The sequence below is a fragment of the Phaethon lepturus genome, unplaced genomic scaffold, assembly GCF_000687285.1.
Source record: "Phaethon lepturus isolate BGI_N335 unplaced genomic scaffold, ASM68728v1 scaffold35953, whole genome shotgun sequence".
In the NCBI taxonomy this organism is placed as follows: domain Eukaryota; kingdom Metazoa; phylum Chordata; class Aves; order Phaethontiformes; family Phaethontidae; genus Phaethon; species Phaethon lepturus.
In genome coordinates this window covers 15,656-29,212 of record NW_010528981.1, presented here as the reverse complement: position 1 = coordinate 29,212, position 13,557 = coordinate 15,656, and the positions used below count along the sequence as shown (strand labels likewise).

The window sequence follows — 13,557 nt, the reverse complement described above, 5'->3', positions numbered from 1 at the left end:
GAAGCCGAGGCAGCCGACAGCGTTCCTGGGTCCGGATGCACCAACGGAGCGGGGTGGGATTTCCACCCCGCGCCAGGTCTCCTGCTAACGCTGCCAGTAGGTTTTGTGTCGTGGGCTTCATTTCTCCCAGAGCCAGCTGCAAAATTTGACTGATTAAACCTCCCCGTGTTTATCAGCAGCTGGGGAGCACGTGGCTGAGGATGGAGCTTTTGTCCTGGAAAAGGAAGGAGCTGCATCACGCAGGGATGTCACGTTCACCCGATCCAAAGTTGGGGCCCATGTGGCATTTCTCAGAAAGTTCCTGTTTTATTGTGGCTACAGAGGCAAAGAAATTAAGTTGCTAATTTATGGCGTGCCAAGAAAAAAGTAGTAATACAAGAAATGCTCAGTAATTTTAACATTTGAAAACACACAACTGAAAAATCCTGATTTTCCCCCACCTCCTGCTGAGCTTATTAAATCTGAAAATATCCCAAAGCTTAATTCTCTCTGCCAGAAAGTTCCTCTTCTCTTGGGTAAGTAATGAAAGCTATGCCGCTGAGCCGTGCGGTGGGGTCCCGGCCGGCTTGGAGCATCCTGCCGCTGAGCGGTCGCCGTTCCCTTCCACCATGATGGGCTTGGATTTTTTAGCAATGGTGCACTGGGGCAATGGGTTTGAACTGGTGCGTGTTGTAATTAGCTGCTGTGTGTGGGAGACCCTCGCTATACCTGGAGCTGATACACTCTGTGCTGAGGGCTTCTGTTAGCTGTGGGCTTCGTTTGGAGGAGAGAAATACACGCGATGGCGTAAAGGCTTGAGCTGTCGGCATGTTCGGTTCCTGCGCAAGGTCTTCCCCGTGCTACCCCCAGTGCTGCGTTTGCCTTTTGTTTGTTTGCTGGTGGTTGTTTTCTGGTTACCTGGTATTCAGGGAAAAGCCTGTAAATGTCTAAATAAAATAAAGTTCCTGAAGAGTGAACTTAACGGGTCTGAACAAGGCCTGTTGAAGTCCACGGAAAAGCATCCCCTGACTTTCAGGGAGAAGAGCTGCGTTTTGCTTCCTACCACGGATGCGGGACCCGGCAGGGCTGTCCCGCCGGGTGGACTTTCGCACGTGCCAAGGAGAGGCTTGTCGCGCTGTTTGATGCGGCCGGGGAACGCGAAGGGGTCTCACGTCGAGCCATTTGTTTTTCATTACGTTATGCTCCTCTAATATAAACACTAAGGTATGTGGACATTGCCATGGACAGAACGAGCCAGATGCCAAAAGCATTCCTCCAAGGTTGTATAAACTTCAGCAGCTAAATATTTTAGAAACTGTTTTCTAAGGCTAGCTTAATAGTTTAAAAATATAACCTAGATTCCAGATATTAAAAAATGCCTTGAAAGGCAGCACATTGCTGCAATAGATGGAACTAACTAAACCCCTGAAGTATGCGGAAAGCTCCCATTTTGCAATATCTTCTCTGTTACTTATCCTTTTCATTATTTCTTTTTTTTTTTTTTTTTAGTACCAAGATTAAATTCAAGAAGGCTTTTAACAGCAGAGTGGTAGTGATAGAAATTTTCAGCATATATTAACTGGCTGACTCACACTTTTTCAAAGTGGATCTGGGTTTATGATGAAATAGCTGGCTGCTTTCAGCAATAGCAAAATCAGAAAAGTCGGCGGGAAGAGGAAGCCGATAGCTTAAAATGCGTTTAATCCTCCGTGCGCTGCGAAGGAGCAGCGTGGGGAGCTCCCACCCGTGTTTGGAAAGCGGTCCTGACCCCGTGCTCAGTGCAGGTATTCAGGTCCCCATCTCGGGGGTGTGCAACCTGTCACCGTTAGTTAGGACTCAGCTTTAAAACATCCTTTAAAAGATCCTTTTGTTGTGTTGCTTGGCTATCCCCAAAACTTTGACTAGCATCCTCTGCACTTCAGCAGTGAGGAATGCGATTTTTAGGTTATGTTTGTGGTGCGCCTGACAGATCTACCTTTTCCTTTCACGCATGTTACTTCTGAGATGGAAGATGGTCCCTGAAAGCAGTGAGGATATTCAGTCCCCTGAACAAGCTTCCTCTTGCTGCTGGTTTTTGCCCCATCTGGCCTAGCTCTGGACATGTGTTTTGTAGCCGTCTCCTGAGCTTGGGTGGCACTGGGGTCTCGCACGGCTGGTAGACGTGCTCCAGCTCATGCGATGCTTGCTGAGGAGAAGCCGAAGGGCAGAGTTGCTCAGTGTGGTTTTTCCTTCTCCTTTTGTTTCTTCCATTGAGGTTTTGCGTGCAGCTTTGTTCATGAATGAACCTGAGCTCGTCAATGCTTTGGCCTGAGGGGTGCGATGTGCCACCGTCCTGGCTCCACCGAGTCCTATCCCCCTTCTGTCACCTGATCCCCCTGCGAGCGCGGGATGAAGGGGTAGGGGAGAAGCTGTTGAATGACTGTGGCACCTCATGTCTTTCAGCTGCTCAAAGGGATGGCTTTGCCCCACCGAAAAGCTCCAGGCAAAACCCCGGAGGAGGAGGAGGAGAGCGGAGATTGCGACGACGAAGATGACTGTGGCAGAGGCTCCGGGGATGGAGAGCTGCGAGTGAGGAACCAGCTCCGTTTCTTAGCAGGTGATGGGGATGGTGGTCCCACAGCAGCTGCCCCTCTGAGGGTTGTAGGTCTTGGTGATGGTGCAGGGAGGTGCTTTCTAGAGTCTGCTCAGGTCCACGCATTGCAGGCACCACCAATGCCTGTTTGTGCTCGGCATCGTGCCGGCTGGCCTCGGTGCCAGCAGGGACAGCAGCTGGAGAGGTAATGCCACTGCTTTTCCAGGTTGGTTTTGCAGGGGTCTTGAGGGCAAGCCATGGGAGAGGGTTTGAGGCAGGTTACAAACCTGCTGTAGGTCCCAGAGTCACTCTCTTCTCTCCTTCCCTTGGCTGCTCATGCTCATGAGCTTAGAGATGAGCTTTTCTTCTTTCTGGAGGGCATCAGAAAGTCGGTAAGGATTGTTTGACTGAAGTAAATTATGGTTATTTCTGATCCAGAGACCCGTGGTGATTTTTTACAAATAACTCAGGCTCATTTTGCAGAAGTGATTTAGGTACTCAGGAGCCTAAAATTGCATTGCTTGCCAGTATGAGTCATGTCTTTGCTTTGAAAATGTCCATGAAGCTCTCCTAGTGCTTCGAGTCTACATTATTAATAAGGTAGTCCCTGGTCACCCATTGGGAGGAGAAAACAAAGGACCAGTTGCAACTTGGGCAGTCGCACATGCTGTTGGCGTGTGCCTTCTCCCCAACCCACTAACCACTGCCATCCTCCTCCTGGCTCCGTGGAGCTCGGCAGCATCATCAGTTTTGCTTGCGTGAGCAAAACCGGGCTGTTTGAGGCTGTGTCCGTCATGGATGAGCAGCATCCGCTGGACATGGGTCTGTGGGCTGGAGGCTTGTCCCAATTAATGCTCGTTCCAGTGCTGAACATTGCTCTTCGAGAGACCAGACAACTGAACCTGGATAAAATCAGCTTTACAGCTTTGAAGTTTAAGAGGCAAATTTGGGCTCTTAAACGAAGCACAGATGTTTATAAATTCCCTTCCATTGGTCTGGGATAATTAAAATATCCTTAATGAAGTGAGAGCTGAAATATTAAATGCCAGTTTCATATCAAAGATTATTGACACATTATGTAAAATATATAAAATACGTATATTCAAATATTGGGTAAGGGAAAGAAAATACTTTTTAAATCTTCCACTTCAAGTCTGAAAGAGAGGTATAGAATTCAGAGAAGGATAAAATGTACTTTATTTCATCCAAGAACTGAATATCAAAGTGTATGTTAAAGAAATACAGGTGATCCACATCGTCCTGAGTCGAAAGCAGAGATACGTGTTTCATTTTCTGTGATCTTCGTGTCACACCTTTATGCTATTTTTAACATGTTTCTAATTTCCTCTTATAGCCTTCCCCATAATATCATCAGTGATCTCTGAAGCCGTGTATATATAATCCTTTCTGCCTTTTTCTGTCTCTCTAGGCTAGTTTAATCACTGTATTGATCTCCCCGATAGCCTGCCTGTCTAGCAATTTAGACCTCTCTTGTCACTGCGGTACGTGAACATGTAATAGGAAAAGAGGACTTGTCCTCCCTGTGCTGCTCTGCTGGAGGGTGTTTGCTGCTGCCTTTGCTACAGGATGGGTAAATACTAACTTTAAGGCAGCAGTGGCTTTGGGGCATTGTGTTCCCGGCAGGTTAAGTCTTTCAGTTTGCTGAGAGCGTTGAGGTTTGTCCAACACTGAGTGGTCTCAGAGGACACGAGCTGTGCCATCGTGGTGGCCAGGGACGCTTTCTGGTGCTTTCTCACTGGCCCATGCCGTAATGCTCTGTTTTTTTGTGTTTTGCTTTAGATCAGAAAGTCAAAGCTGATCTGACAGTGACAGAATCCTATTTGGTTGGTATTGGATATTAACTGTGACTCTGTTCAAGTTTTATGTTGGAAGCAAGCCCAGGAAAAGTTGCTGATGGTGTGGAAATACTCACTCTCAACATTTTTGAGAATGATATTTCTTTTTACTTTGGAAGGGTATTTTTCGATTAATTCTTTTTCCATCATATCGTATCACATGTACACGGCTTGAAATAAAAGGGACCAGAAACCATTCCACACTTCCCCCCTCCCCTTTCCACAAATTCTAAATTTTAGGTTAGCACGCAGATTTGAAATTATGCCAGGCTTTGAAATCTGGAAATACTTTGTGAGATGAACTTTTACATTTAGTGTGGCTTTATCTCTCTCCTTCCCAAGGAGATTCTGCCCTGTAATAGAGGCAGAAAGGACTGGGAGCGGCTGGAGTGGTGACTCCCTGGATTTATGCCGTGCTGGATGCTCTGCAGTGTTAAGGCAGGAACGTGGCTGGATGGCTGGGGGTTCTGTGTCGTAGCGCAGTGGTCAAACCCCAAAACCACCTTTGAGCAGTTTGAGTGCCTCTGCCAACCTTCAAAGGTTTGCAGTTGGGGAACACAGTTTGGATGCTTTGCTTTGCTTTTCTTAGAGGCTTTGTTCAGCTTAGGGGGAAATTTCCTTTGCCCTGTGGTGGCAGCCGAGATCTCCTCCCTTGCAGAGGGTTTCCCAAGCCTTGCAGATGGACTTGGGGAGGAGGAGAGGTGGGTGCCTGGGGTTGGCGCTGCGTTTGGCTGGTGGTTGGATGAAAACCTTGGCAGAGTTTGCCACCTCCGAGGTCTTTGCATCTCTTGGACGCAGGCGGAGTTTCTCCTGCTCGCTGGTGTGGGTGCTGCCGGTCCTGCCAGCTAACTGCAAACAGCTGCTCGGTACTGGCCTCACCGAGATGTCCCCTCTAAAGGTCTTGAAAACGTGGAGGCAAAAAAAGAGCAAAAGGGGAAAAAAAAAAAAAGCCAGTCTTGAATACAGACTAGTTTTGATTTATAGCCTGTTGTATAAAATGTAACCTTTGTTTCCTATTTATAATGAGCCTGTAATAACTGGACAGTCAACTTAAACTTTAATGATTTAAACATACTTGTAAACTGTCAAGTCAAAAGTTTGTGAGTGACTATAAACATATGTTGGTGAGCGCTATATGCTAATAAATTCATTATTATGTTGCCCCAGTGGGAAACACAGAGATGGCAGGCTTTTTTTTATGATAGGTCTTTTATTGTTTGTCACATCTGCAACACATTAAGGATTTTGAAGGCAGATAATGTTTACAATAAGGGGAAGGACTGAAAACCTCCCAGCTCAGGGAAGAGCTCATCCTGTTTGTCAATGGAGTAACCGTGGAGCTGGCACCCTGACCGTGCAGCTCTAAAAATAGACCTGTGTACATACACACACATATATTTATGCCACACCAATGGTAAATCATGCCTGCGAATAAATTACAGTATTTTCCCCCCAAATTGCAAGTCACTGCAAATGTCTTCCAGGCTGTACGATGCAAACATGCACTCGCACACCGCTGGGATCAGTCGTCCTCCATCAGGCACCCAAAGCAAACAGAGCCCGGGGTGGCTGGCGCTTCGCTGCCGCTCCAGACAGCCACCCACTAATTAGCTCACCTCCGGCGTTCTCACTCGAGATGCCACTTAGAACCAACGAGCTTGTTGCCGGGAAGCCTGAAAATAAAACATGGGTGCTGGAGAAGCTCCTGCGCCGGGCGGGTGGCTTTAGTAGGCGCTGGGGGAGAGGAGGTGCGGGCTTTTTGCGGGGTTTGCAAAGGTGGTGTGGTCCAGCTCACTGGTGCGGGGTGCTGTGTCCCTGGGCATCTCACAAGCTTTGCCAGGAGGAAAAAAATCCCTTTTAGTGGCCGGAGCATCACCCAGGGAATGTTCTGAGTGATCCAGCAACTGGAGGGGGGCAGGCAGGGTGGGAGGATGAGGGGAAGATTTACCCTTCCAAAATATCTATGTTAGGCAGTAACAAAAGTTGTCTTGGGAACAGATGGATTTGGCAGAATTAAGCAGAAATAATTTGTCCTGGGAAGGGAAGTTGGCCTCATCCCATGAGATATGTAAGGATAGATGTGTGCAATAAAGATGTATAAAGATGGCTCTGCAAGTTGGTGTGTGTAAAACAGCTCCCCTGCCTGGCTGTTCCTGCTGCATAACCTGCAATTAGTTTTGCCTTTCTGCTCTCCCTTGGCTACTCCTAAGGGGGAGTTTGCACTTCAAGCTCCCGGGGAAGACCCGAATTTTCCTGCACCCTGCCCATTTGCTGCTCCGGCTGCCGCCGCGTGCTGCCGGACCAGCCGGGCAGGCCGGACCTCTGCGTGGGTTTCCAGCAATCCACGCCGTACCCAGGCGCTGGATGAAAGTCAAGATCACAGTGTGTCCCTTGATTTACCCAGATCTTTAACTCTTCAGTAGCTTTTGGCTTGCTTTGCCGCTGGTTTATCCTCTCGGCAGGGTTGTTTCAAGACCTCTTGTAAGTTCACAGGCGTGAACATCGCTGCTTGGGCTGGCCAAGCGTGGTCTCTTCCCGGGTAGGAAAGCTGTTTGCTGGTAACCCCTTTATACGTGTTACGAAGGTGTTGTTGCTTCCAAAGAGAAGTACAGGCACGTCGTGGAGCAGGGTGATGTCTCTGGTAGCCACCTTCCCAGAGAGAAGGGGCTGCCATGTTTGTGTGGCCACGCTGTGTTCTGCCTCGCACCGTGTTTTTGGAAGCTGCTCTGAACCCCTGTGGGTTGCAACTTTCATCCTACTCTGCTTTTAAACATCTCCAAATGTGCCAGGACACCATTCCACTTTTTAGAGGTCTTGGTGCTGAGATGTCATTCCTACAGCTCCGCGTTCGGTAACCTGCCTCTCGTCACCCCGTTTTCTCCCAGTTTGTTTCTGGAGGTGCTGTGAATCCGAGCTCCTTGCATCCCCCCCGCAGTGGCAGGGACCAGGAGATGCTGCTGCTACGATGACATTCGAATTGCTTTTTCAGGGGCTGCAAAAGGCTGTTCATTTTGGGCAGCAAACGGGTGCCGTTGGGTTTCCCTGCCGAGGCGCTGGCTGTGCGTGGCAGCGCTGGAGGCCGGGCAGGGTCGCTTTGGGTGCAGCCCTCCTGGTTTCTGCAGCCCATTCCTGCGGGAAAGTTTCCTTAGAAGTGGGTATTTGTGCTGGAAAAGGGGACGCTCCCAACCTGGGAGTGCTCAGACGTCTGCCAGGGCTCGCTCCGTGCTTGTGCTGGGAGACAGACCAACAGTAGTTAAAATATTTACAAGATCATGTCTTCCCATCTTTCATCACGGTGATTGCTTCTCTGCACATGCCTTCAGGGTGCCCGTACCTGAACAGCTAGTATCTGCTGATACCGCTCTGCTCCATTTAGTGCTGGGCCTTGCGATGTTCATCTGTCTGCTGAGGAAGACGTTTTCAAATACCTGACTGACTTTTAAAATACTGCTTCTGCAGGTGGAAAACGTCCCTATCTATGTGGATTTTGCTGACAGCCATGTGGCTGTTGTGCCTTCCCACTGTACAGCCTGCAGGTTTGGATCGTCCTACTGAAAAATACCGTGCGTACAATATCAGTATTTATTGTACGTGGCTCTGCTCAGCCTTCAGCAGAGATGCCCTGTCCCTGGCTCACGCGGCGGGGTGAGCCATGTCAGTCTGACACAGCATCCTTCGGCTTTTTTTTTCTATTCTGCTAAAAGCTTTAGGACTTTTAACTATAATTTTTGTAGCAGCAACTTGTTTTTTTTTTTTTTTCTCTCCAAAGAGGGTGCTGTTGAATGCTTGACTGGAACAAGGATAGCAGAAGCACACTGTTTTACAAGACATTCATCCTGTCCCAGGGCAAAAAAATGACAAGGCCAAATGTCAGCGGGATTATCCTGATGGAAGAGCTGGAATTGTACCAACTAAAACAGTGCAATAGCTTGATTATTGCTTTTCTATTTCAAGTGTTTGTGTTTGTTGAAATTTCTCCTTTTAATGAAGATTTGGTTGGAAGTCAAGAATTCTTTGTCACTGTTCAAATACAAGCTAGAAGATGGAGAGGGAGTCACATGTAGCAGTTGGCTGAAGCTCTAATTGAGTGGCAAGTTCATTAATTCACTTTTGACGTCAGCAAAAATGATTTTTTTTTTAATTGACAGACTGGGAGAATTATTGGTGTCTTTCGGAGATGGGCTTGTTTATAGCATCCTTCAGCTGGTTGTTTGTCCTGCTCTGACTCTTCCAGGCTTCACATTATACATAATATATACATTTTGAAGGGTTCTTACAACTTTTGTGCTGTGATTTCCTCCGAAGAAACAGTAAGTCCACAACTGAAGAACTAGAAATTAATCTATCAGAATAATTTTGCACTTTGAGAAAAGCTACAGATGTGCAAAAACATCTATGAAATCAGCAAGTAAATCTACTGGATATATTAACCCCATGCTCCTTTTTTTTTGTTTGTTTCAATTTTTCTTCAGTTTTGAAAATTTTTTTAACTTTTTCAGGGTTGTGCTTACAGGTTGCAGATCCAAGTCCATCTGAGCAATTTTTATCTAGTATTTTTAGGAGCTGGCTTCCACTGCCACAGCCTATTCTGACCGAAAATAAAGAACGATGTACCAGGTTTCTTAAAGCAGAATCAGTGGAGGGCATGTAAATCCCTGATATCCTCATATCCATAAATCACATGAATCACATTCCCAATGTGAGCAGGCGTTGGCCTAAATCCTTCTTTTGGAAGCCCAGATCAGCACAGATGAGGTTGGTTCTTAGGCTTAGTATAAGGTGACTGGGTGAGGTGGAAGGGTTGGAGACACACTGAAGGTCAGATGAGATGATGCTGCTGCTCTTACATGTACAAATGCACAAAAGTCTTTGAAAATCTGTGCTTGCTTATCAGTCCCAGATATTTATAATGCCAGACTGCTGGCAAAAGTTTTACCCTCTGTTTGGGTTGCAAGTTCGAAAAACAGTTTGTATTACACCACAGCGTCTAAGGAGATACTTTTCAACAATGTAATTTGGGAGCTAATGTATCTTTAAATTGTTAACGACTGCAGCATTTTACATGACTGAACGCATCAAAACAATTTCAAGTATGCAAAAATCTGCCCAGTTGCAATAGTGATAGTCATATTTATCTTTAAAGGGTGATGAATCTGTTTTTCTGTGGCTGAAACCGTGTGAATTCTTCCCAAGCTGGGAAACGCGCTTCCCGACTCAGATACAAACTTGCTTTTCTTTTTGTGCCGTTCATTGTTGCAGAGAGACGAAATAGTTTAACTGGATTTCTTTTTAAGGGACGACAATAAAGGAATATTTCAGACAGAAGCAGACCAGGTGCTACTTGCTAATGGACCGACAAGATAACCTTACGCTGATAGTCAGGGCATCGTATCTGCGCAGTTTGTCGTACAAAGAGAGGTTTGTCTGCGAGCACGATAACAATATAACGTGTTGATTGACTTTTCACGTAGGAGAGGGTGCCCCTTTCATGAGTGGCTCGGCTTTTACTAATGCCTTACTGCAGGTAAGCTGATAAGAGCGATTACGGGGATGTAATAAATGAGGCTGTAGGGCGCAGCTCTTCTTGGTGTTGCGGGAGAGGGCCCCAGCCCCGGAGCGTGTCCCAGCCGTGACGGCCGATGCATATGCCCAGCACTCATGTTGCTGTGCCAGCACTCAGCTGTAAAACATCTGGGGACGTCCTGTGGGCACGGGGCTGGGCCATTCCTCTTTTGCCCTGTGGCTGCCATGGCTCCTGGTCTCAGAAAATGGGGGATGCGCCCCGTGTGAAGAAGGGCTGCCTTCTCTCGTGGCAGTTTTTCCCATCCTCTGTGGTCCAGGACAGGCTGAGATCCCTTCCTTGCGGGCTGCTGGATCAGTGTACCTCGCTGCGTTGTTTTTAGCTGTGATGCAGAGCAAAGATGGCTGGGTGCTGACTGCCCATTTTACCCCACGGTCCTTGGGATCGCGCTGCAGTTTGTCATATCTGCTTATACTTCAGGTGTCTTTGACCACCTGGGCACCACTGAAGGGGAGCAGACACAGGACAGCACTGTAGCTGAGCTGCTCCTACGGTACTATGAAACCGTGGCCCTCAGAAACCACAGCCACCAGCTGAACACAAGACTGGAGTCAGCAAGACTGAGATCCTTCGGCGCACGCTGCCATGGTGCTGGGGATTTGGCTACGGGCAACAACAAGGATTGAACAGGAGGAACATCACACAGCGGAGACACCCAAAGGTTACAGGGAGTCAAAAGACACAGGAAGACAAATTTGTGGAACTAAGATCCATCAAGGATTATTAAAGACAGCTTGGCTCGGGATGAGCTTGACATGCGTCTGTCCCAGAAAGTGCCTTGGGGAAATACAATTGTGTGAAAAACTGCAAACACAAGTGGCCCTGTCTCATTGGAAGGGTCTGGGAGAAGGTCCTGGGCTTCCAGCTGTGGCTGCTGCATTGCCATCAATTGTTTTGCCCTGAGAGATGTCCAAGAAGACAGACAACGTTTCAGGGGGACCATGGAAGCCACCACTTACTGGAAAACTTTTGGCTACTACTTTCAGAGTGCTCTTGAGCCCTAAAGAGGAGATGGGAAATGCTGAAATTCCCCAGACTACCTTAAAATCCTGACCTCTCGGTTCCCCTTTTCAAATTTGAACAAATGTGTTTGTTTTTACATAGGATCTTGTGGCAATGACCTAGCAGTGCGAATTGCAGTGTCGCATTATGGCAGCAACCGAAGGCTCTGGTGAGCTGGTGTTTACTGAGATGTGGTTGAGTGAGAGCCTACACGGCAGTGGTCTCCTTGCCCAGCATCCAGCAGGTTCTTGCTTGCTGCAGACGGGAGCATCGCATTCTTGAAAATTAGTTTTTACATTTTTCCATAAGTATATATATTTATGAACTAATCAAGCCTGATTAAATGAAGCTGTGAGTTAAGTATCTGGAAGATGTCTGGATCTTTTCAAACAGTGAGACTCCCTGGAAAGTCATGGGTTGTAGCCTGGGTGGAGGAAAAGGCATTGCCTGAGATGAGGCTCTCAAAATGAAAGCAATGGAGACACCACGCTGGACTCGTGCACGGGCCTGATCCTGGAGTCTGGTGCTGGTGGTTGATCGTCTCCAGCAGAAGGAAACACAGACCTGCCCAGAAAGCAGCTTGTCTTTTTAGTCCTTGCCAAAAAGATACCAAAAAGGGGGAAAGTGATGCTCCTCCAGAGAAATCTCTCAGGACTCGGCATTTTTAATCCACATTTCTTCCCCTCTTCTCCCCACCCCTTGCTTTGCAAGTGAAAATAGTGTGTGTTTGGGTCTGGCCTGCAAATCACTCATCAGTTGGTGTATTACCAGGACACGATCGGTTACTGAGACAGCACCGCTCTGTGCGCTCCAGAAACGAGGGATTCATCATCCGTCAGGCAGAAGCTTTCTTCAACTGTTGTGCATTAGCGGTGACCTGTGGGTGCACATCTGCCGTGGCCGACACCACGAGTAACATGAACTGAACCAGGTGTGTCCGTCCGAGCGCTGGCTCCCTCGATTCCCAGGTGGACCTCCAGCAGATCCCCGACCCCTCGCGCGGCTGGGATGGATGAGCTGTGAACTGGAGGAGAGATGTCCTCCTTCCCACGCGGTGGCTGCCGCTCTGCTCCGTCGCCGGCCCCGGGGCTTTCACGGCTCTAAGGACAGCCCAGATGGCTTTCTTGCATATCAACAAATTTCAGGCAGCCAAGTACTTCTGAAGGCCTTGACAGCTTTTCTGGGTCTATGGTGCATCTCACTTGGGGCAAAAATGGCTTGACCCCAAAATTTAACCTCCCCTCATGTTGCTTTTGGGGCAGGTTGGAAACTTTCTGATGGGAAAACTTTGTGTTGGAAAATGCCTCTCTGCTGGAACCGGGGTGCAATGAAGCGTGCTGGGGTTTTGGATGGGATTTTTTTTCTTTTGGAAATAAATTGAAACATTCTTCTCTGCTCCTGCAGCAGCGGCCTGCTTGCCCATACCACAACCCCTCGCTGTCCACTTTCACTCCAGAGCTGCTTTTTGTCTAAAAATCTGCTTGAGATTACATTTTTAATTATACCACAGGAAAAAATGAAACCCAAATAAATTGATTGGACTTTGTTGGAGTGGTATGTTTTGGCCTGCCCACGTCAACTTCCCTATTTAAAAAAATTTTTTTTTTTAAGCAACAGAATTTGGCTGCATTTTGCCTTTGTTCTCCTTTGGAGCAGTAGCACATTCCCCATTTTCTGTGGGAATGGAAATCTGGCACTTTGACCAGCTTCTGTTGTTTCAGAAAATGTCTTCAACGGTATTTGGGGCTCTCAGCAACATCTTGCTATCTGTTCCTGCTTTTCCTTCGCTCTTTGCTTCCTGTGGGACCTGGAACGGTGCTCTGCCCTTCCCTCCCACGGGAGGCTGCGTCTGCACCCAGCGCAGATCTTGAATACAAACCCAGCAGCGCCTTTCCTTTCCCACACCTTCCTTACTTCGAGGGCCCTTTCTGTGTATCCCATCTCCGAGCAGCCGGGAGCCGGTGCCCGAAGCGCTGCCTTGGGGCTGACCCGTTGCCGGATGCCGAAGGAGCCTGTGCACTGCTGCGTGCCCAGGATGCTGCTGCGTCCCTCGGCCGGCTGCTCCCTTGGCCGCGGCCGGCTGCTCCCTGGGCGGTTATACGCGACGATGTGCTGGGACATAGGTCCCATGGTGGCAGGTACTGCTGGCTGCTGTGGGACCTCGCTGGCTGTGCCGCGTTCGTCAGCTGGACAGACTGCCAGGGCATGTCACCCTCTCAGTCCAGCACAGGAGTCCCGGCAGGATTTCTAAAATGTAAATTACAACTGCAATGTGATACACATCCTTCCCCCCCCCGCCTCCTTCCTGTTTTAATTCAGTATCTTGAGTCTCTGTAAAACTGTTGGACTCGAAGCTATTTTGGAGTTGCTTGTGTCCCATGGATACTGGAGACGCTTCCTGCGCGGGGCGGCAGACATCTGCTGCAGCCTGGTTTGGGGCTTTTTTGTGTTAGGCAGACTGAGTTGGCAGGTGGGAGCCGGTGGTTATTATCAGAGTCTGAGTAATATCCTCTGCCTCCCTGATAACTCTCGGCGGGTGCGCTGCAGCGTTAGTACGTTTTGTCTTC

The 13,557-nt window shown here is 48.3% G+C and overlaps 1 protein-coding gene across 1 annotated transcript in view; it reads left to right on the top strand.

Annotated features, from left to right (window-relative positions):
• LOC104618271 (glypican-3-like) overlaps positions 1 to 13,557 on the top strand; it is a gene marked incomplete at both ends in the record, with an annotated part of 59,785 nt that overhangs the window by 30,579 nt on the left and 15,649 nt on the right. The window contains one exon of the mRNA XM_010283817.1: positions 2,422 to 2,575. Within this exon, the coding sequence (XP_010282119.1) occupies positions 2,422 to 2,575 (154 nt within the window). The remainder of the gene's footprint in view (positions 1 to 2,421; positions 2,576 to 13,557) is intronic.